At 53.9% G+C, this 22438-nt stretch overlaps 1 protein-coding gene across 8 annotated transcripts in view; it reads left to right on the forward strand.

Moving 5' to 3' along the window:
• The window catches only part of PRRC2B (proline rich coiled-coil 2B), a 75877-nt gene that overhangs the window by 41875 nt on the left and 11564 nt on the right, over positions 1–22438 (forward strand). For 6 of the 8 annotated variants that reach the window (XM_019638634.1, XM_019638644.1, XM_019638661.1 and 3 more), the window contains exons 12-26: positions 1281–1596; positions 3218–3435; positions 6038–6233; positions 10797–11013; positions 11683–13749; positions 14970–15154; positions 15729–15874; positions 16457–16598; positions 18054–18136; positions 18610–18798; positions 18945–19142; positions 19538–19624; positions 20452–20556; positions 20691–20883; positions 21582–21679. In XM_019638634.1, coding sequence (XP_019494179.1) covers positions 1281–1596; positions 3218–3435; positions 6038–6233; positions 10797–11013; positions 11683–13749; positions 14970–15154; positions 15729–15874; positions 16457–16598; positions 18054–18136; positions 18610–18798; positions 18945–19142; positions 19538–19624; positions 20452–20556; positions 20691–20883; positions 21582–21679 — 4440 coding nt within the window. Of the gene's footprint in view, positions 1–1280; positions 1597–3217; positions 3436–6037; positions 6234–10796; positions 11014–11682; positions 13750–14969; positions 15155–15728; positions 15875–16456; positions 16599–18053; positions 18137–18609; positions 18799–18944; positions 19143–19537; positions 19625–20451; positions 20557–20690; positions 20884–21581; positions 21680–21968; positions 22027–22438 lie in introns of all 8 variants that reach the window. The other 2 variants (XM_019638700.1, XM_019638654.1) reach the window with 2 other exon arrangements.

The following is a 22438-nucleotide window of genomic DNA, read 5'->3' on the forward strand; positions in this document are numbered from 1 at the left end:
TGCTGAACAGTTAGGCTATAAAATGATAGTTAATCGTAGGGCAGTTTAGAAAGGTACATTCAAAAGTCCTGATAATGTACCCATACCCGTTGATTCTGCTATTTCATTGCTAGGAATCTGATGGAAATTATCAGGGATATGCATTAAGGACTATCTGCAGGGGGTTGCTGAACACCAGGGCATGAGCCATGTGGTGAGACAATGCACAGCCATTAGAGCATGGACAGACGTTAACATTCAAGAGCAAACGGAAAGAAACATGCACACTTTGGTCCCAGTTATGTTATGGTAAAAGGACCTTCATGCTTCTAAATTAGAAGTGTATCATCTCTTATGATTTTGTCTCTGGATTATGAGATAACTCCTTGACCCCAGGAAATGTGTTGCGTATTGCTTTCGTGGACGTAGAATTAACATACAAGAAAAGGCATGGATCTTAGTTTTATTACGTTTGGTGACTTTGGGCAGTTCTGTACATCTGTGATTACTGCTTAAAGCCTGGAGGGGTACATTTTTCTGATAGTCCTATCTCAGTGGCTGGGCTTTGGCTGACTTTCCCATTGTTTGTGTTGCCATGTGTTCTGCACGTAGCTCCCAGACTCTGCAGATCAGTGAGGAGTCTCCCCAGTGCCTAGAGGTCACAGTGCGCTTTTGGCTCCCTGGTTGTCACAGTAACTAGCAACCAATGAGAGACTCAAGTGCATGAGATTTCCAGAGAGATGTTTTAGAGATGCTTTTTTGTGTTTATGTAAAGAATCACTTTGAAACCGTATGTCTGACTGAATTTCAATTTCTTTTGGCTCTTTGTACCCTGACGTTTGTGTGTTTCCAGTGGTTAGGCGGGGAGCAGAGCAATGTTGTGACTAAGAAATGGTGCCTGTGTGGTTCTCAGCCCCCGTTCATCAGCCATGGAGGCCCAGATCGTGTGTGCCCATTAGGAGTGGTGAAAGCATCCCTTTCCTGAGTGTTTCCTCTGTGTCAGTCACAGCATTGAGTGTTTCGCACACATGTCAGTGTATCCTCACAGTCCCAAGGGCTTCCTATATTGTCCCCAGTTTGCAAATGAGGAACTAAGGTACAGAATGATGGCACTTGTCCACGCCTCATTCCCAATATAGTAAGGGCAGAGCAGGATTAAAACTCAGGTCCACCTAGCTCATGACGGGCCTCGCGAAAGTGCCCAAGGGACTTGGGAAGGTGAACTGATCCCACAATGGACGTGGCCCTATCTCCTGGGTTTGTGACGTGCTGTTTCATCAGCAACTTTCTTCTCTCGGCAGAAGTCCTCAATGGGCAGCATGTTTAGGCAACAGTCTGTCGAAGACAAAGAGGACAAGCCACCCCCGCGGCAGAAATTCATCCAGTCAGAGATGTCGGAGGCCGTGGAACGAGCCCGGAAGCGCCGGGAGGAGGAGGAGCGTCGTGCCCGGGAAGAGAGGTTGGCTGCCTGCGCCGCCAAACTCAAACAGCTGGACCAGAAGTGTAAGCAGGCTCAGCGGGCCAGCGAGGCCCAGAAACAGGTGGACAAGGAAGTCCCCCGGTCTCCGAGCACCGAGAAGGGGCCCTCACAGGAGAACGGCCCTGCTGTCCGCAGAGGTAAGCGATGGGCCGCCGTCGTCCGTCCCATCCCCCCCCTCCTCTCTGGAAATGCTGAGTTGCTGTGCTCACTGGCTTTGTTTGCACGTCCCTGGCTTCCTGGCACAGCCCATGGCTTGCAACTAGATGACCCTGGGCAGCATCTGTTGTTAAGGATTTCGGCCTCGCCTAAATGCCTGGGTTCACTTCCTGTTTCAACTATCAGAGCTAGCTGGCTACACGCCTCACCTCATCTGTGAGATGGGGTGATAACAGTATGTCCCTCCCTGCACGCCGGGGCCACGTGAGATCATGTGCAGAAAGCGCTCTGGAACTAGGAAGCATGCGTGTACCACTGGTCATGTTACTGGTGTCGTTGCTGTCATCAGCATTGTCATTACTGCCACCGCTTAACCAAAGGTGCAGACATTAGAGGTCCGTAATGAGAGCACGGGAGCCTTTCACACGACATTGAAAGAAACCGCTTGCTTGTTAGAATGTTTTTTCTGGCATTCATGGACCACATGGCTGTGTAAAAGACTTTGAGCAGTGCTGTCTGGTGGACAGTATCTCTTGTAGTAATTTTAAAGAATACAATCTGCTGTGTTCTTTGTGATTTTCTTAAATCAACTAAAACCCACCCTTTTTAGAAGAGAGGGGCCTGGTATTAGTTTCAGTCCCTGAAAGCCTCTCAGTTGGGGTCTTACTGGTGGTCTGATAGTCATAGTGCCCTTCTGGGCCGTGGAGCTCAGAGAAGTCGAGTTCCTTCCGCTATGCATTTCCTTCCGCTGCGGTCTGAGTGGAGCCTGCCCGGCCTTTCAGCCCTCACTGAGATGGGGCAGTGGACAGTCCAGGACACAGATCGCTTAGGTGGGCGTGATCAGTGATTCTGGTCCCCAGGGTGGGCCTGGGTGTTGTGAGCACCCACAGGCACCACTAGCTCTGTGAGGCTTTGCATCCAGGTTCCTTACCTCTTTGCAGTAGAATTAGGAATGCAAATGCAGTTACACTTTAGTAAAGCTGGGGAAAAAAGGAGTGCAAAGCTGGGATGGGGGCAAGAAAGAATGGAATTTCAGAGAGAATGATGAGGGGAAATTATGTTGAGCACTTATTGCCTGTCAGGTGCTGTTTTAAGCACATTACATGGATTATCTGGTTTAATTCTCACAAAAGCATGGCGGGGCAGGCACAGTGGCTGTCCTCATTTTATAGATAAAGAAACGGGCAAGGAGAGGCTAAACGACATGGCCAGGTCACACAGCCTGTGCATGTGTTGAGCCATGCTGTTCGGATGATGGATGTGTGGACTATGGTTGAGCTGCTGGCTGCTCTCTGATTTACGAGGGTCCTTTTTAATGAAGCCTCTCTCACTTCTTTAATGAAGCCCAGTCCCAACTCCACTGTTGTGTGACCTCGGGCAGCTCCCCTAACCTGTGGGCGCTTTGTTCCTCTAAGGAGATGATGTGGGCTCCGTGGGCGTGGGCGTGTGAAGAGGCGTTTAGCACGGTGCCAGGGCTCAGGTGTGAACAGCCTGGCAGTGGAAGGGGAGTGCCGACAAGAAGAAGCATCTGCCGTTAAACATTTGGTCGGCCAAGCTTTGGTGAGCTCACCGCTCCCCTTTCTCTGGTTATTTGTTTTCTAGGCTCCCCTGAGTTCTCTGCCCAGGAAACTCCCAACACGTTTTCAGAAGAAGCCCCCGCAGCCCCTGCAGCTGTGGCTCAGAGCGGCAGCAGTGACGAGGGGGCCGGGGAGGCTGGGTCCCCTGCACAGGAGTTCAGCAAGTACCAGAAGTCACTTCCCCCCAGGTTCCAGCGCCAGCAGCAGCAGCAGCAGCAGCAGCAGCAACAGCAGCAGCAGCAGGTAAACAGAGGAGACATTTGGAAGCTCATCATAAACAGACCTGACTACTGAGCAGATGTCGCCTCTCCCCTCCCCCAAGCCCCTTCTGTTAAAACAAACAAACAAAAATCCACCCTCATGTACCCCAGTCACCACATGGTGTCCGGAGCTACACTCAGAACTCAGGGCCTTGGTCGGTCAGCCTGAGTATGACGGATTGCTCCTGTGCGTGGGTACAAGCCTGGCTGTGGTTTACTGACCTGTTGTGTCGTTTGCTAAGGAAGAGTTGGTGTGCGTGCACCGGCCTCCGTTTAGGCTTGCTGGGAGAGCGATTTTGTCATTCAGAGCAGCCCGCCATGACCACTTCTTACCTCCACCGTGGCCCCACGCCAGGACCTTCCCAAGGAGGGAGGGAGGTCTGCGAGTTGCTTGGGGAGCTGTCCGAGAGGCCTGTTAGCTCTGGGTGAGGATGTAGGTTTTTAGGTTTCGAACCAGAGAGCTGGGGATCTGATCCTAAGGTGCGGACCATGTAGTCGTGTGTGGCCTTGGACAGGTCAGTGTCAACCAGGAAGCGGGAACACCTGCCTCCGCACGGCAGTGAGGGTTTACGACACCCAGTGTCCTCTTTACTGGTGTTTCATGGACCTTAAAAAGGACCTGCCTTTGGCCCTGAAGATCGAGCGAGTGTGGCTGTGACCACACAGACCCCTCTCGTCCTGGTCGTCGTGCCCGGCTGGAATCACTCGTGGGCAGTTATGTGTCTTTCAGTAGAAGATGAGCAGATGTATTACGGATGAGCTGTGCCTTTTGGTGGGAAACAGACGTGATACATGGACATAGCGCAGCAGCTGGGCGTGCACGCAGTTATCATTAGTAATAGCTGGAAAGTTTCAAAGCGTGTGTGCGCCTGGGGAAACCAACCCAAGTCCTGAGCCTCTTCCTGGCATCTCTTAGGTGCCTTTGAAACCTTCCCCCCAGAGCCTGCTTCCTTTGGGCTCCCAGGAAGCATTCCCGGAGCCCACCAGGCCTGGTGCTCTCAGCAGAAAGTCCACTCCATGTGCTTTTGTAGGGCTGTGGTGTGGGCGAGCGCTGTGCAGTTAACTCGTGGCTTGTGGAGAGGGACTGGGAGATCTGGACACAGCTGTGACAGCAGTGACAGTTGCTCCGGGTGATTCTTCTGGGGCAGTGATGGGTAAATCCTTCCTTAAAAGAAAGAAGTCTGAAAGCGCCAGGAGAGCCAGAAGGAGTCTAGCAAACAGACTGTCTGGTCAGGCTCCGTGGGGACCTGGGGTCTAGTTGTGAGGAATCACCGTGGGTGGAGGCCCGCAGCCTCCTGTGTGGGCCAGAGAGCTCCCATTACCGAGTGCCGCGTGCTCCTTAGAAGGAGCTGGGAGTGCCGGTGGAGCCGTCCAGGGAAGCCAGCGCAGGCTGCAGGCCGGTGGGCGGCCTTCGTGCTGCAGGTGGAAGGGGGTGGCCCAGTCAGTTGTCCTCGTCTGACTGCACCTGAGCCCGGCGGGATGCACTTGCGAGGCAGCCCGGAGGCCACTGATGTGATGGATCTGAAATGAACCTTTGCGAGTCCAGGTCCTTGGCATTGAGTGGTCTGCGGATGCTTTATATTCATTCTTCAGGCAGCGAGCTTTTGGTGAACCTCGTCTGCTGGTGGGAAGCAAGGCTACCACGTGAACTCAGCGTGCAGTCTCTCACGATTTAATGAGGGAAACCAGCAACCCAGAATAATGACCTGTTGTCGGTGCTGCAGAGGAGAAACAGCAGTGCCATGAGGGTGGAGAACGGGACCTGTTGTCACCTAGGGAGTTGTGACAGGCCTCCCAGAGGAAGTGCTTTTTAAGTTGGAATCTAAAGAAAGAGTACGAGTGAGCCGGGTTGGGGGGCGGAGGGAACAGGAGCTCCCCAGACAGAAGGCCCAGTGTGTTCCCAAAGCCTGAAGGGGACAGGCCATCCTATGGAGCAGTGCCAGGAGGGTCTGTGAGGTGACACCCGGGAGGCAGGACCCGCAGGACCCTGTCGCTCTTGTGGAGCCCCGTGGAGAACCATCGCAAGCGCTTTTGAAGCGAGGGGTTGATATGATGGTGGGGGTGGTGGGGGCGATATTAATAGAGATCACTTGAGATGAGTGTGGAGAATGGACGGAAGAGGGCCAGAGTGAGGGGAAAGGATGACCTTCGTCAGGGGCTGGTTTCAGGCGCGGAGGAACCTCGGGGGGGTAGGCTGGTAAGCAGTCAGTCCCAGGAGTGTTTGAGCTAGACGGAAACCCAGTCTGCCTGGTAGCAGAGGAGCACACGGGCTCCAGTTATGACAATGTGTGACTGTCCGGGTTGGAGAGAAGGACCGCAGCCTGAAAACCACAATACCCTGGGGTTGTTCTTTCGAGCAGCTGCCCATCCCTTCCCTCTTTTGGTCTTCTGGTGGGCTTTGTGCCACCTGATGGAAAGCTGGAAGAGTGAGTGTGTGCGTGTGTGTGCGTGCGAGCACTGCGCACGTGTGTGTGCGTGTGAGCACTGTGGGTGTGCACATGTGTGCGTGTGTGCATGTTCATGTGTGTGCAGGGGCGGCACCCCCACCTGGCAGCACCTGCCTAACCTGGGTCTCTCCTGGCCAGGAGCAGTTGTACAAGATGCAGCACTGGCAGCCTGTGTACCCCGCAGCCTCCCACCCGCAGCGCACCTTCTACCCGCACCACCCCCAGATGCTGGGCTTCGACCCCAGATGGATGGTGATGCCTTCGTACCTGGACCCCCGGGTCACACCCACGCGGACTCCGGTGGACTTCTACCCCTCGGCCCTGCATCCCTCTGGTAAGCGCTGGCTAGTGGACTACACCTGTAGGGCCCGGACACTGGTGTTCAGGGTGTTGGCTCAGGTGTTGGACCCACTTGACGCGGTCTGGCCTCTTCTGCAAGTCACACGACCAAATCTGAGCTTTGACTTGTTTGTTTGCAGAGTGAGGGTGTGATAATAGTACCTGTTGGTTACAAGGAATCATTGGGAAGAGGCCTTAAACTCCTGCATCATAAAATGCCTTAGTTAATTTTTCTCTCTTCTGTGCCGTGTTGTCCCTCTTTGGTCATTAATGTCCTTTGTGCCTTCTCTGCTGTTTCCTTGATTATCAGTCTTCCCCAGCGTGTGTCTAGTGCTGTTTTTAAAAAGTAGCCTCTGGGTTTCTTAATTCCTCTATTTTATTGGGTTTTATTTCATTAACTTCTGCTGTTTTTCTCATTATTTCCTTCAAAATTACTCTGTTCTTTTTCTAATTAGTTGTGTTGGATGCTCAGCCATTAATTTTTACCTCTCTGATGTATTTAGGTATCACCTGAGCTGTGAGCACCTGAGTTTTAAGATAGAGCACTTTTATTGTACAAATCTAAATGTTAGTCTGATTTTGATTTAGCTTTGTTATTTGATTTTTTTAATGGTATGCTGTAAATTTTCCAAATACATAAAGTTTTAAGATTATCCTTATGCTGTGAGTTTCTAATGTGCTGCTTTATGGTTGGATAATATGGTCTGTGTGGTAGAGGCTGGGGGTCATCAAACTTTCTGTAAATGCCAGATGGTAAGTATTTTACGCTTTGAGCAGCTACTCAGCTTTGCTGTTGTAGAACAAATACATAGACAGTTGTAAGTGGATGAGCGTGGTTGCTTTCCAGTAATAATTTGTAAAACAGGTGGCAGGTCAAAGGACGCGAGGGCTGGGGTGTCCCAACCAGGGCCCGATCTAGGTTGCTTGACATTTGTTGAGATTTTCTTTGTAGGCTGTTGCATGGCCTTCTTTTATTTATTTATTTTTATTTTTTTAGCTGAGCTATCCTGCCACCTGTTGGCAGCTCAGCAGCAACTCAGCCCGGGCCAGAAATCGAAGTGCTGTCGCTCAGAGTTCGCTCACGCACTCTTGAGCGAGCTCTTCACCAACTGAGCCACTCAGCCGGCCCTTGCATGGCTTTCTTTTAGACATTCTATGTTTGGTTGAAAAGAATAGGTATTCTAATTGGATGTGGTCCATTAAATTGAGCTTGCTAATTGCACTACGCTAAGCGAATATCTGTGTCATCGCAATTTTTTATCCACTTGATCAATTACGAAGAGGCGTGTTAGGCTCTTCGACGATGACTGTGAATCTGTTAGATCTTGGGAACCTGTCAGTGTTTGCTTTATCTGGAGGCACACCTGTGCTACCATTAATTGTGCTTCCTACCTTAAAAGCCTACTTTGTATGACAGTATTATCATCATTCCAGTTTTCTTTTCATTAGTGATCATTTGGTATCCTTTTTCCAATTTTTTACCCTCGGCTTCTCTGAGCCTGTTTTTTTGGGGGAATTTATCTTTGCATGTACAAGCTGTGTGTGGCTTCACCCACTCTGAAAGCCTATGACTTTATTGCTAAATTTGGTCCCTTCAAAATTGCTAGGAGAATTATGTTTGGACTTCCTACTCCCCTGTTTTATGCTTTTTGTTGAATCCTCTTTTCTATGCTTTTTTCTTTTTCTTTTTTTTTTTTTTTTTTGGATCAGGTGTCCCTGTTTTTGTTTTCCTTCTACATTCAGTTTCTACTGCCTGAGTGGTTACATTCATTCTAACATGTGCCCTCGATTTACAGTAGCTCCACCCTTAACCTGAACCCTGATTCCCTCCTCATTAGTCTTACCTGTTATTTCTGCCTAGAATTTCAGTTCTTCCTTGTTTCTGTACCCACCAAATGAGTCATTATTACTTTGTTGTTTTATCCAATCTGTTTGTTCAGATTTGCCTGTATGTTTACTAGTTTCTTTGTTGCTTTTCCCTTCTTGCATCTTTTTCTCATCTGGGTTCAGTTTACTTCTTCATGAAGTATTTTCTGTCAAATCCTTCAAGAAAATGTTTTGGCAGTAGATTTCATTTGCTTGAAGAAGTCTTCATGTCGCCCTTTCTCTTGAATGGTAGTGTAGTGTAGCTGGGTGCCAAAGTCTAGATTGACAGTTACTTTTACCCTGTGAAGATGTTCTTGCATCTCCTCTGGCTCCTGTTGCTACTGGCTGCCTGTGTTAGGTGTGGTGAGTCCACTGTTCTCTGGCCACTTTTCAGGCCTCCCCTCTACCTTTGGTCTCTGCAGTTCTGTCTCGATGTGCTGTGTCTAGGTGTATACCTACACCTACCTTATTTCATTCTGCTTAGAACTCACAGTGCTCCAACCTAAGGATGTATGTCTTTCATCACTTCTGGAAAATTTTTTTAATTGTCGATTCAAATATTGTTTTTTTCCTCATTCTTTGTACCCTTTCTTCCTAAGACTCCCACTTGGATTATTTTGTACCTTCTCATTCTGCTTTCCAAGTCTCTTAAATATAAAAGAGAGATTATCTCAGTGGTACCTTCTGGGAAAATGCCTCAGAACTGTTTTCCAGTTCAGTTTCCTCTCCAGCTGTGTCTAGTCTGCTTTTTTTCCTACTGTCCAGTGAGTTAATTTCAATGACTATATTTTAATCACTAGAATTTTCTTCTCAAATATATTATTTTTTCTTGTCTCATATTTTTAATTCCTTTTATACTTCTTAATCATTTAAAACAGTTGTTCTAGTGTTTAGCAGTTTATTCTGTTATCTGAAGTTCTTGGAGAGGTACATAATCCCGTGGGCTTACCGTGGATTCATGGTGGCTTGCTTTCCACACGTATTCTGGCAATTTTGGATTGCGAGTTCATTTTTAACAGAGCTTTATCTATTGTGGGGATCCAGTATGGCTTGGGTTGACAGTATATCTTTCCAGAGTGGTTTTATAAGTTTTCTTCTGCCAGCCTAGAACCCCCTTTTATTTTCACTGAGGAAGTTTCTGGACCACTCTGGGAGTATAAGTCTGAACTCCCCTTCTCCCAAACCTGTATGAAAGCTGGCATGTGGCTGTGGACTTCTAGAGGGGGACTGTTTTTTCCTTACCCTGGCCCAGGCCAAGACACAAACTTAGCCATTTCCCTGTACGAAAGAGCATGCGTTTTTCTAATCTGCATTTTCACTGAGGACATAACCCTCTGAGGGTCTGTTTTTAAGCAGCATCTCAGTTGCACCTCTCTGCCTTGTGCAGAAAAGCCCCGTGCCCTTTCTTGTGAGGGTGCCGGAGACCAAGCGAGCGCACAGGCTGGGAAGCCTGACAGATGTGTCCCCTGTTCCTCTCCAGGAAGCACCAGCATGTGGCTCAGGCCTGTCGCTGCGGTTTCAGCTCCCGGGGGGGGTCCGGTTTTCTAGAGGAAATGTCTCTAGAAATTTGAATTGCCTAGATATGGTGAATTGTTTGATATGTTCTGTCCAGCATTATTGTGGCAGAAAGTGTTTGTGGCAGGAGGGTTTTCAGGTAATAAGGGCTCTGCCATCTTGCCAAAAATAAGTCCACGTGCAGTGTTGAGCAGTTTAGCCACCTCGGAACCAGTACTTGATGAACGGTATGTAATTTGAGGGTTCCAGAGCGGGTCCCCACCATGTGCCTCAGTCTGACTCTGTATCGGAGTCGTGTATCAGTGTCATTTGAACGGAGCACTCCACAGCTAAAAGGAAGCTTAAAGCCACTGGCCTAATGCAGAACCATTTTCCCAGCCAGGTAGCTCAGTTTAAAAATGGTCACGACACAATTTTTGGCTATTGATAAGCTTTATGAAGAAAATAGTTGAAAATTTTATCTTCCCCCCCCCCCCCCACAGACTGAGGCCCAGCGAGACCTATAGTATCACCTGCACCAACCCGACACCCTCATTTGATAGACGTGGGCAGAGGGGGATGTGGTTTCCCCAGCTAGTTTATGGCTGATAGGACAGAGATGTCATCTCTAGCCTAACTTCCTCGAGACAGCCAACAGTTTATTGTCGTTTGTGCGCACCCACACCATTCACGTAAAAAAATAAGGAGTGTTGCTGTCAATCTTAGGGTTAGAAATAAAAGGAAGTAAGACTAAAACCTCTTTGTAAATGCGCTTGCGCGGTTCTGAAGCACGTAAGCGCCGGCTCGTCTGTGTGGGCCCACCTTCCTGGATCTGCAGAAGCCGCCAGACCCCTCTGTTCACACAGCTTCTCGCTGCAGACTGGCCAGCGCCCCCCCCCCGGCTTCTGCTGACACTGATGCACTCACTAGCTTGATATTTCCAGTTTCCATTTGCCTGTTTGATACCCCCTTTAACACAGGGGTTCTTAACCTAGAAACTGAGGTTGGACTTCGCAGGTCTGTGCACGCCTCAGTCGCATGGTTTTGGAGGCTCTGTGGCCAGTGCTGTTAAGCAGGTGGCATCCAGTGTCCACATGGCGGTCGTGACCACTCTTGTCTCCTTTGAGCATTTATTGACCCTGAGATTGGAGCATGGCTTTCTGACGGAGTGACATAGGTTAGCTCTTTGCTTCTTCAGGACTGATGAAACCCATGATGCCCCAGGATTCCCTCAGTGGGACTGGCTGTCGCTCTGAGGATCAGAGCCGCGTGACCCCACTGCAAGAAAGGAAAGTGACCACCATCGACTCAGCCCCTGTGTGGAGCCCTGAGGGCTACATGGCGTTGCAGGGCAAGAGCTACTCGCTTCCCCACCCGAAAGCCAGCGACACTTTGGCCATGGACATGCATGTCAGGTGAGACAAACTGGCCCTACTGCCCTTCACGCCAAGGACGCCTCCTGGTCCTAATTGAGAGGGGCTCTGGGAGGAGGCACTGTCCCAGGAGGCACTGACGGAGGGAACAGGGCTCCGGGAAGGGACCACCAGCGCCTCTGGGGAGGGGGAGCGTGACAGGATTGTTGGGATGCTTTCGCGTGAGAGGCGCTTACCTGATGGCGGGACTGGAGGCCGAGGAGAGATCCTGGGTCAAAGGCAAACCATAGGCAGGAGACGGGGGTTTGGGGGCTCACAGGGCAGGCGGGCTTGAGCGCGGGGTCACGGCTCCTTCATGTGAAAGTAAAGCAAGCTGGCCCAGTGTCCCAGACGTCGCGGACTCCCAGGCTGCATCTTGTTCAAAGCAGAGGATCCCAGCCGCGCTCTGTCTCCGGGTGGCACGCTGAGTCCACCGGCAGCCACTGCGTCTTCGTGCTCTGGACTCCAGGGGCCACCAACCATCCACGCCCCAGCCGCTCTGAGACCTGATTAAAGATAGAGGAAATGTTGGTGCTTATGTTTTTGTTTTTGGTTTTTGGTTTTTGGTTTTTTTTTACATTTTTTTCTTTTGAAAACTAAGCTCTGTGTTCAGCATGGGAAGCAGGAACCAGGCTCCAATCACATTGACTGATTTTTCTGGTTCCTTTTCAGGAATGAAAGCCCTTACTCTGCCTCACCCGGAAGGCCAGGGGGCGTTTTAAGTGCACAGCGCAGTCTCCTTGAGGAGAGAGGGGACGAGCACCTGAGTGCTTTTGACAAGAAGGCCCAAACAGACTTTGACAGCTGTGTCTCTTCTCAAAGAATAGGCCAGGAGCTTTTGTTTCCACCCCAAGAAAATGTACAGGAAGCAGGTGCTCCTGGGGGTCACACCCCAAACCTCAGGTGTCCCCCACTAGAGCCCGACTTTGCCCCAGCTGAGAAAAAGCCAGACTATAGCAATTGGGACGTTAGCCACCAGCCCAAGGCCACTGACACAGCCAACGGTGTTGAGAAGGAGGCGCCCCGGGAGGAGCCGTCCTTTGATGTCTCCTCCTGGGAGAAGGAAGGGAGCCCCAGCAAGCAGCCGCCCCTGGAGCCTGAGTGGACTCCTGAGCCCCGGGGCCAGCACCAGCACCAGGAGCAGACCGGCAGGACCCGGAGGTCGGGCCCCATCAAGAAACCCGTCCTAAAAGCCCTCAAGGTGGAAGACAAGGAGAAGGAACTGGAGAAGAGTAAACAGGAGCTGGGGGAGGAGAACACCTGCCTGGCCCAGGAGAACGCTCCAGTTCATCAGGCCGGAAAGGACGAGGGTGAGGAGAACAGCCCCACGCCAGCCAACTCCCCGCCCTCCGCCTCGGGGGAACAGGGCTTGGCCCGTGTTCATTTGGGCCGCGAGGCCAGCAAGTCTGAGGAGGACGAGAAGCCCGACAGGGCCTGGGAGACCAGACCCCCCCGGGAGCCCAGTGAAACGCCCCCAACGAAGAGGAATAACTGGATTTTCATTGACGAGGAGCAGGCCTTTGGGGGCAGAGGGCAGGCCCGGGGCCGTGGCCGTGGTTTCAGAGAATTCACTTTTCGTGGCCGGCCTGCTGGCAGCAGCGGCCCCAGCATCTGTGGTGGTGGGGTCCTTGGGGCGCGGGGCGTCTACACCAACAGCCAGAGAAGTGGCCGAGGCCGGGGCCTGCGAGAGTTCAGCCAGCCGGAGGACTTCCCCAGAGCTAAGCCCCGGCGACGCATTGCCAGCGAGACCCACAGTGAGGGCTCTGAGTACGAAGAGCTGCCCAAGCGGCGTCGGCAGAGGGGCTCGGAGAACGGCAGCGAAGGCCCACTACTGGACCGGGAGGAGGGCGCCTTGAAGAAGGGCGACTTCAAAGACTCCTGGCGGTCCAACAAGATGTACTCCGAGGAGCACAGTGGTCCGGATGCGAAGACCCGGGGCCCGCGGGCCTTCGGACGTGCACTGCCTCCCCGGCTGAGCAATTGTGGGTATGGGCGGCGAACCTTTGTGTCCAAAGAGTCAGCCCACTGGCAGAGCAAGAGTCCCGGCGCCTGCTGGCAGGAGTGCGGCCCTCCCGATGCATGCGGCTCCCGGCGACCCACAGACAGAGACTACGTCCTGGATGCCTACAGGCACTCGGACTCGTTTAGTGCCAGGGGCTTCGAGGACAAGAGGTCCTTCTTCCAAGACGACCATGTGGCAGATTCTGAAAACGCAGAGAACCGGCCATTCAGGAGAAGGCGCCCCCCGCGCCAGGACAAACCCCCTCGCTTCAGGCGCCTCAGGCAGGAGCGGGAATCCTTGGGCCTGTGGGGGCCTGAGGAGGAACCCCACCTGCTGGCGGGTCAGTGGCCGGGCAGGTCCAAACTCTGTCCTGGGGACAAGAATGGCATTGTGGGCCACAGGTCCCCCGAGCTCTCCTACCAGAACTCCTCCGATCACGCCAATGAAGAGTGGGAGACAGCCTCCGAGAGCAGTGACTTCAGCGAGCGGCGGGAGCGGCAAGAGGGCCCTGGGGCCGAGCCAGGCTCCCAGGTGGGCGGCAGCCTGCCCGGGGCCAATCTGGGGGAGAAGAAGGAGCTGGCCAAGCGGAGCTTCTCCAGCCAGAGGCCCCTGGTGGACAGACAGAGCCGGAAGCTGGAGCCGGGAGGGTTTGGGGAGAAGCCTGTTAGGCCAGGTGGTGGTGACACTTCTCCCCGTTATGAGAACCAACAGAATGGGACGCCTTTGAAAGCCAAAAGGTAAACCAAAAACAAACTCCAGGTTCTTTGTTGCTGTCATGTTGTTCAGCCAGTTTTTTAGCAGCACTTCATGCATGCACGTCCCGCCATGTCAGGGGCCCGACTGTCCATCTGCTCCAGGAGGGCGGCTGCCCACCAAGGCCGCTGTGTCTCCATCACTCGCTCCTGCACCGCTTGTCTGCTTCTCCGTGGCGTTTGGTGGTGGTTGTGGCTTGAAAACCAAAACTATAGTCCCCACCTCAGTGGTCCCGTTATGATGGCTGTCCTAGCACCTGTCCCCAGGGTTCAGCCTTCATGTGTGCCCCGGAGTCCTGCCAAGGGGCCGCTGCAGGAGGAGGTGTTGCCTGCGCGCGGTGCCTGGTGAACACCGGCCAGCCCCCCAGGCTCCTTTGCTCCTGGGCTGTTGCCAGGCACTGTCCTGCTGGCCGCCTGGCCCCATGGAGGCGGCTCATCCCCAACGCGAGGAGATATGGCAGCACTTGGGGGATTGCCATGCGGCGTGGTAAGAGCCAGGCAGTAGCAACAAGGAGTGGGCTGCCTGTGGCCTGGTGAGCATCTCTTGCCCGGAATTAGAGGTTTTGAGGTGGATGGTCTGTGCTTCGTGTCAGCTCATTGCCCCAGAATCAGGGGAGGGGACACCACGTGTAGGGAGCATTCTGTATCATGCACAGGCCAGGCCTCAGCACACCGAGAAAGACAGCGTCCACCTCCCCTCCTTAGAATTCAGGGCACAGAAACCTGGGGTATGGAGCCACAGGACAGGGCTCATGCTTTCAGGTGTCAGTCTAGCTTTCCAGGACTCATGTGCCGAGATGTGACTCTGCTTCTGATTTCTGTCTCAGGAGCCTGTGGTAGGACAGGGCCTCGGCTCCTTGCTGGTCAGTCTCATGTGATAGGAGCAGAAACTTTTGCAGCTGTTCTCAGCACCCTGTCGTTCCTTCCTGGAGCCCTGCTGAGTGTGCACTGGGGGAGAGGAGAAGCATTGAGCCCTGGGCGGGTTGGGGAGACGGCAGGAGTTGTTCCGCAGCGTGCGGTGCAGTGGCCTTGCACATGAGCCTGAGCACAACGCACTGCTGCCAGTGAGCAGCTCCCGCTGGCAGAGGGGACGGCGGAGGGGATGGGCGCAGGGCCCGGCACGTGTGTGCGTGCAGCTGTCCCTTCTCTCTGCTTCCCCAGCCTGTGGCCGCTTCGGAGCTGACAAGATCCTCCTTCCTTTACAGGTCCCCGGATGAGGCCTTACCAGGAGGCCTTGGGAGCGGCCACTACACCCTGGAGCGGGCAGCCCATGCCACCTCAGACATCTCCGAAGCCTCCTGTGAAAAGGCAGAGAAGGAGGCCAAGCTGGCTGCTCAGAGGGCAGGGGAGCAGGGAGAGACCATGAAACAGTTTGACCTGAACTATGGAAGTGAGTCTGGGGCCTCACGTTTCGGGGGAGAAGAGCCCAGGTGAAACTCAGGCCCCGCAGCTCTGTGGGCTGCTGAGTCACCCTTTCACTGAGTATCAGCCTCTGGGCAGACCCTGGGCTACATTCTGGGGCTTCAGTGGTGAGGAGAAACAGGTACAACTCCTACCCTCGCACTGCTCACAGCCTTGCCGAACCCTCATAATAGCCCCGCGGTGCCCCAGATTTAAAGAGGGGGAACCCAAGGCTCAGTGAGGTTCAGTGGTTTTTCCAGGGTCACATGGCTGGTCAGGAGCAGAGCTGGGACTTGAAGTGTGTCTGTCTCCAAAGGCAGTTTCTTAACTGTGGCTTCTTGGGTTTGAGATAACGGTGTGTTGGGGGTATGGGGAGAGCACAGAAATCCCAGTCGGGCTCTGGGGACCCTGATGAACGCAGCGCGGCTCCGTGGAGGTGTCAGGCCAGGCACCGCCCGGCCCCCAGAGCTGAGCTCATGCTTAGATTTCAGGGCCTGGAGGGCTGGGTTGTTCTTGGCGTCTAGTAAGTGGAACACGGTCCTTCTCCTGAAATCCGGGTTTAGATTCCATCATTGAGAATTGCGGGTCCAGCCCAGGGGAGGAGAGTGAGGTGGGCTCCGTGGTGGGCGAAGGCTTCATCGAAGTCCTCACCAAGAAGCAGCGCCGCCTGCTGGAGGAAGAGAGGAGGCGGAAGGAGCAAGCTGTGCAGGTGAGGGGCGCCAGGGGAGGCACCAGAGCCCGGATGGAAGTTCTGAATTAAGCCCTCCCTCCCTAAGAAGGGGAGACCGAAGCAGGGTTTGTTAAGCACGTTGTCCCCAGTGTCCCCAGCGCCCACCATCCCTGTAGCTCTGGGAGCAGGTGGCAGCATACCTGTTCTCAAAGAGTGGGATTTGTCACTGTGACAGCGGTTGAAACTTGGCTGAGCAGGGTGCAGACCTTTGAGAGCCCCCAGGTCATTCTCCCACTGTGCCCCGCCTGAGTGGGATGAAACTTGTCCCTGGAGTCACGAGGGGTGGGAACCCTGTCCTCAAATGGAGTCGGTGGGGCACTGTACATGGCCCTGTTGTCCGGGCTCAGATCACAGTCCATGGCCATCAGCCCTCTCCACATGTGGTTTGTTAGCATCGCAGTCACAGTCACATGTGGTGGGGGACTCGAGAGACGAGTGTCCCAGCATCTCCTGAGCGAGTCCTGGTGATGGGTTTTGGTGCCTTGGACACTTCTTGGGGAAAAATTGTCATTCTTCATGCCTGACATGGAGGCCGGCTTCCGTCACCTGTTTTCTCCTTAGGTGCCTGTCAAAGGTCGAGGTCTTTCCTCCCGTATTCCTCCTCGGTTTGCGAAAAAACAGAACAGCTTGTGCCTGGAGCAGGGTGATGTGACTGTGCCTGGCAGCAGCCTGGGCACCGAGATCTGGGAGAGCAGCAGCCAAGGTGAGAGCGCCATGCTGGGCTCCGCGAGAGAGCGCCATGCTGGGCTCCGCAGCACGCTCACGGTCCCTTCTTAGGGAGCGTCGTGCCTTCGGGCTGTGAACATGTGTCCCGGCGCCCTCTGCTGAGCCAGGGCCAGGTGCCATCTTTGCGCCTGTAGCCCCTGAGCAGATGTGAACTTCCCCTGCCTAGAATTTGGCACTCTACGTGTCCAGTGATCTGGACAAGGGTGGCCCTGTCCCCACCCAGCTCAGGGCACTCAGGGCGTCGGCTTGACGTGCTTTACTGTGTAGAAGAGGTACAGGTGACAAGCAGAGGTGGGAGGAGAACAAGAGAGGCAGAAGTGCCCCATCCGTGCCGTGTGCTCGGTCTTTTCTTCACACACTCTCTTAGGACAGATGACACTGGAGTGCTGCGGACCTTGCTCTTCAGAAAATTTGTTTCTCTAAACTTTAAGAAAGAAATTTCATATCTGATGCTATCTTTCTGGTAACTTTTCATTTTAAAATACAGACCCACTGTACTTGAGCACGTGGGCACGAGGCCCCTCCTAGAGGGCGTGGACAGATCCTCCACTTCCTGCTGTTTTACACAAAGCAGCCGAGGCTCTCAGAGTGAAGTGACTTCGCCTAGAGCCACATGACAAACACCCAACACTGGCTTCTGGGCCTCGATTCTCTCAGTTTTACCACATGGCCTGTCCTCATGTTCCTGGTTAAAATCTTGGTTCCAACACATTGCATACTAACCTTGGAAAATAGTCAACTCTGCCTGAAAGTACGATAACCTGTTAATGTTTATCTCAGGCAGCTAGGCCATGTGAGTGACAGGTGTGGTGTGAACGCCCAGAAACACCTGCCTGCCCGTCCGGTCAGCGGAGTGGACACAACCTGTCTGCTGCTGCCGGCCCTCCCCTCCAGGCTCTGCAGCGCCTTGTGGGTGGCTCCACCCGGGGTCCAGAGGTAGCTTCAGAGGACCCTGTGTCTTAATGGCATGTAAAGTTTTGTGTACATGCACAGGGTCCGTGCCTTTTGTCGGAACCTCAGTGGCCTTTGAGCAAACAAAATTTGAGTAATAGTGGCTTGGATCTTTAAAAAGACTTTATAGCAGCTGCCAGTTTATAGAAATAAGTAGTTGGCTTGAGTGAAGGAAAGCTTCACCACAGCAGAGATAGCGACACGGAATTCTAGCAGGAGTGAACAAAAGTCGCTGGTGTGTTTACTAGAGCATCTCTCTAATTGATGAAATAATGAGAAGCGCGTTTATTGAAGTCGGCCAGAGGATGTTGGGAAATTGGGTAAAGCTGTCCGACCAGCTCGTGTGTGTCAGATCTGTTCATTGGTGTGTCAGGCAGGAGAGCAGGGAGAGCGCTTGGGCTCGTGTCAGCTACCCTATGCTTGTCTCTGCAGCCTGCTTGCTCCTCTTTGATGTCCTGACTCTGTCTTCCTCCCTTGGCAGCCCTCCCCGTTCAGGCCTCCACCAGTGACTCCTGGACTAAAGCCGCCACTGCCTTCAACAGCACCGAGTCTGGCTCTGCCGAGGTGAGTGGCCGCTGTGCTGCCCGGTGCTGTGTGTGTGCCCACCGTCCACGTGGCGAGCTTGTCCTGGGCCTCGGTCAGCCACAGCAGCTGAGCCTGCACGTAGGCTGCGTCCACGGGCCCTGGCTGGTCGCTTGTCTTGTCTTGATTTTCGGTCTATGTGAGGTGCCTACATGAGAGGGAAGAAGAGAAGGGATTACCGGGAACCCACCCTGTGTGTGGCGAGCAATCGAGGGTCTCTCCTTCAAACCTGAGATGGTGGTCACGCTGGTTTGGGTCACAAGGGGCATGTTTGGTCCAGGCCCCCTGCGTATCTCGTGGTGTGTTCGGCCGTGTGTCTTCAGTTGTCAGGGCAGGACTGCACAGGCAGGCGGTTTGGGGGCGATGCGTCTTGGTGCCAGATGCAGTCCCGCTTCCTGGAGAGCCGCGTTTTGGACCCAGGGGCAGGGCTCTCACCTGTCTCGCACCCTGTCCAGCAGGGTTTGAAGAGCAGTCAGGGGGATAGTGGCGTGGACCTGAGCGCCGAGTCCCGGGAGTCGTCCGCCACTTCCTCACAGCGCAGCTCCCCGTACGGCACTCTGAAACCGGAGGAGCTGGGCGGGCCTGGCCTGGACCCCAAGACCGACAGCCACAAGGAGCAGGCTCAGAAGCAGCCTGAGCCAAAGGTAACCTGGGGTCTGGTTACCAGGGGCCAGGGCCTGGGCAGAGGGGTCGTTGTCTTCTGTCTTCTGTCCCGATTCCGGGCGTTTGAAAGTGACAGATCAGGGTCGTCCTCGTCCGCGTGTCTCAGCTTCTCTGCTTTTTCATCAAGGATTCAGAACAAGGCTCAGGACAGAGCAAGGAGCACAGGCCTGGACCCATTGGCAATGAGCGTTCTCTGAAAAACAGAAAGGGCTCGGAGGGGGCTGAGCGGTTGCAAGGGGCCGTCGTCCCGCCTGTGAACGGGGTGGAGATTCACGTGGACTCTGTGCTGCCGGTGCCGCCCATCGAGTTTGGAGTCAGCCCAAAAGTAAGCTGGGATTGGTTTCCTTTCTTCCCTTTGTTTTTGTACTTGGAGAGGAGGGAGAGGCTTGGACAAGGTTGTCTTCCAGAAAGAGCAGGGGGTGTGCTGGCGCGGAGTCTGCACGCAGCGGCTAGTGAGTTGCCTTCCAACTTCCCTGCTGATGGCAGCCTGGTTCTCGGGCGGAGCAGGCCTGACCTCCACTGTCAGTCGGGTCGGCCGTGGGCAGTGGGCAGAGCAGGGAGACAGGATAAGGGCTGGCATCCTTTTCTTGGCTATGCTGTTCACGTGCTGAATGCTGCTTAGTGGATTGTTTTGAGTCGCTGAGACTGGACCAGTTTCCTGTGTGTCTCCGTGAGAAGTGAGCCAGCAGGATCTCAGCGGCTCCCTTCCCTTTCCTGCAGGATTCCGACTTCAGCTTGCCACCGGGCTCTGCCTCTGGTCCCGCAGGGAATCCAGTTGTCAAGCTCCAGGACGCCTTGGCCAGTAATGTACGTCTGCGCTTCCGCCTCCAGTGCTCTTGTCCCCATGCTGGTGGGCCCTGGGCGGGGAGAGCCTCGTGTGGTGTCTGCAGCCAGAGGAGCTGAACCTACCCCGGCTTTGGGGGCAGGCAGCCCTAGGTTTGAGTCATGGTGCGTTTCTGCCTAGTTACCTGTCTTCTGACAAGTTGCTTAAATGTTCCACACCCCCATTTTGTGACCTTAAAATGGGATAATGTGATTCCTAAGGTCTGGTTTGTTTAGCATTTGATTCTTTATTCTTCCAAGTCCCATGGTTACGTATATTGGGTTGTCGGAAAAGTCATGACGTATTTTTTTCTTTGTTTTTCATTGCAAAAATGCATCTTAACTTCCAACAACCCAATATTTGAGGATGCTGGGCTAACCAAGTACTTGGAGGTTTCCCAGAATTCCCATAATGTGCTAAGGGGCCCCACGCATCTGAGGAGGAGGACCTAGCAGTTGTATTATTATCCAGCATATGTTACCAGGGACCTCTTTTTCACTGTCTCCGAGGGGCTGGACAGGACCTGCGGGTCTCCAAGCCAGGTGGTGGGTGCCTGCGGGCTGGTGCCAGTTGTGTTTATGTTGCTGACACACTACTGCCCCTGCTGAGGGCTCTGGAGGGTGTGGGTATGGAGGTGGCTGTCGGGGAACTGGTGAAGGCAGCTGTGGGGAGGCCATAAACTGGTCTTAGCTGCCGCCTGCTTCATCTTGGTTGTCTTAAGTACATACGAACAAAACTGAAGGTGCATTTTGACATGTTGTCTCGCTTCCTCTGCCTCTTTGTGTTCCATGGTTTCCTGTCCCCACTCCAGGCCGGGTTAACACAGAGTATTCCCATCCTCCGGCGCGACCATCACATGCAGAGGGCTATCGGCCTCTCCCAGATGTCCTTCCCCACCGCCGACCTCACTCTGAAGGTAACACGAGCCCCGAGCGCCTTCGCTCGTGAAGAGCCAAGAGCAAGCAGCCCCACCTCTCGCGAGGCCTGGGCGGGAGCCACCCACTGCCCCCCCGGGTAGACTTCATCCCTCCCCTCCCCTTGCCTCCAAAGATGGAGTCTGCGCGCAAGGCTTGGGAAAACTCGCCCAGTTTGCCGGAGCAGAGCTCTCCAGGAGGCGCTGGCTCGGGCATACAGCCTCCGTCCTCTGTGGGCGCCTCCACCGGGGTCAACTACAGCTCCTTCGGCGGAGTGTCCATGCCACCCATGCCTGTGGCTTCTGTGGCACCTTCCGCTTCTCTTCCAGGTACCTCTCCCCGAGCCAGCCCAGGGAGCCATCCCCATTCACTCAGAGAAACACGGGACAAAGTGGGGTAATCACAGATGGCTCGTGCTCCCTGCTCTGGGAAGCAGAACCCTGTGATTCTGTGGGCAGGGCACAAGCAGAGTCAGACCCCGGTTATGTGTTGGGGCCGAGTGGCCTCTGCCAGTGAGCAGCTCAACTCTGAGCTGCAGCCCCGCTCTGTAAAGTAAGCCGGGTGATGCTGGCATTCTGCAGGATAGCCACGCCCATGAGCGGAGGTTGTACCTGGGAAGTGTTTTGTCTCTACTGACCCTCAGTCAGCGGGAGCCATGGTTCTCCTCGCTGTCACCGCCCTCGTCACTGTGTTGGTACCCAGAGGGACTTTGAGGGCCAGCTGCCGAAGTCTCTGTGATGCAATCCCAATAGATCCTTCTGACCCTCCACTGTGGACTCAATAGCAGGGAGATGAAGAGGAAGGTGACTGAGAGACCAAGGCAGCCCTCAACTGCAGTGGAGCCCCTCTTCCTGGGCCCTGGTGCTGAGGGGGGCCAGGGGTACTGCAGGAGCACAGGGCCACAGCAGGGGACTGGGCAGGCCCTGCGCACACGCCCTCCCACCGATTCCCCGGGGGAGCGTGCATGTCCCCTAAAGGGACCCTCAGGAACCTGATCCTGTTCTCCCTCCTCTGACTCTGTTGCCAGGCAACCACCTGCCACCTCTGTACCTGGATGGCCACGTGTTTGCAAGTCAGCCCCGGCTGGTTCCTCAGACGATACCTCAGCAGCAGAGTTACCAACAGGTGAGGACAGCAGACCAGGTGGGACAGTGGGGGCCAGGGGCGCGGCACATGGTGTAGTGGCTTTCTTCGTTTATTCGTCGCCTGTCTCGTTTTCTGCGCCCCTCACATGTGATGCCAACACCAGGCACATCATGGCAGCCAGGAAATGTGTGTTGAATGAATAAGCGAGAGACAAGGAAGAGGAATGGAGCTCAGTGCTCCAGACTCCGCTTAGTTTTCCTTTCTCAGCGTTCTCCTTCCTGTGCCCAAGCGGGGGAATTAGCTGAAACCAATTCTCTTTGGTGATCAGGTCTCCTGATGAAGAGAAGGAAGGCCTAGACTCCCAGGCATCGATGCATTAGAAAGAGGTAGTTTTAGAAATGAGCAGGTATTGTTTTTATGCAGGATTGGTGTACTTTCTCTGCTGCAAGGGGATGATGATTCCTGGAAGTCCCTTGGAAATGGCCCAGCACCCCCAGACCTGTGTGCCTGTGCAGACCGGGACAGACGGGGGGGCTCTTGGGCGGGGGCGCTGCTCAAAGTACAGATTTGGGGCAGAGGACAGGATTCGGCCTGCCCTGACCTCTTTTGAAGACCTGTTGTTGTTAAATATTATAGTGTTTAGTTTTGCAACATTGTGGTCTTCATGTAACTGGATCACACTGCTGTATTCTTCTTTATGTGCATCGTCCAGTCACCATTATGTTTCTGAACTCCACGTGTAGCTAGGATTCGATCTTGCTGCTGTTCAGGAGCCAGCAGAGGAATGGACTGTGGGTG

The sequence above is a fragment of the Hipposideros armiger genome, unplaced genomic scaffold (assembly GCF_001890085.2).
Source record: "Hipposideros armiger isolate ML-2016 unplaced genomic scaffold, ASM189008v1 scaffold_3, whole genome shotgun sequence".
Lineage (NCBI taxonomy): Eukaryota > Metazoa > Chordata > Mammalia > Chiroptera > Hipposideridae > Hipposideros > Hipposideros armiger.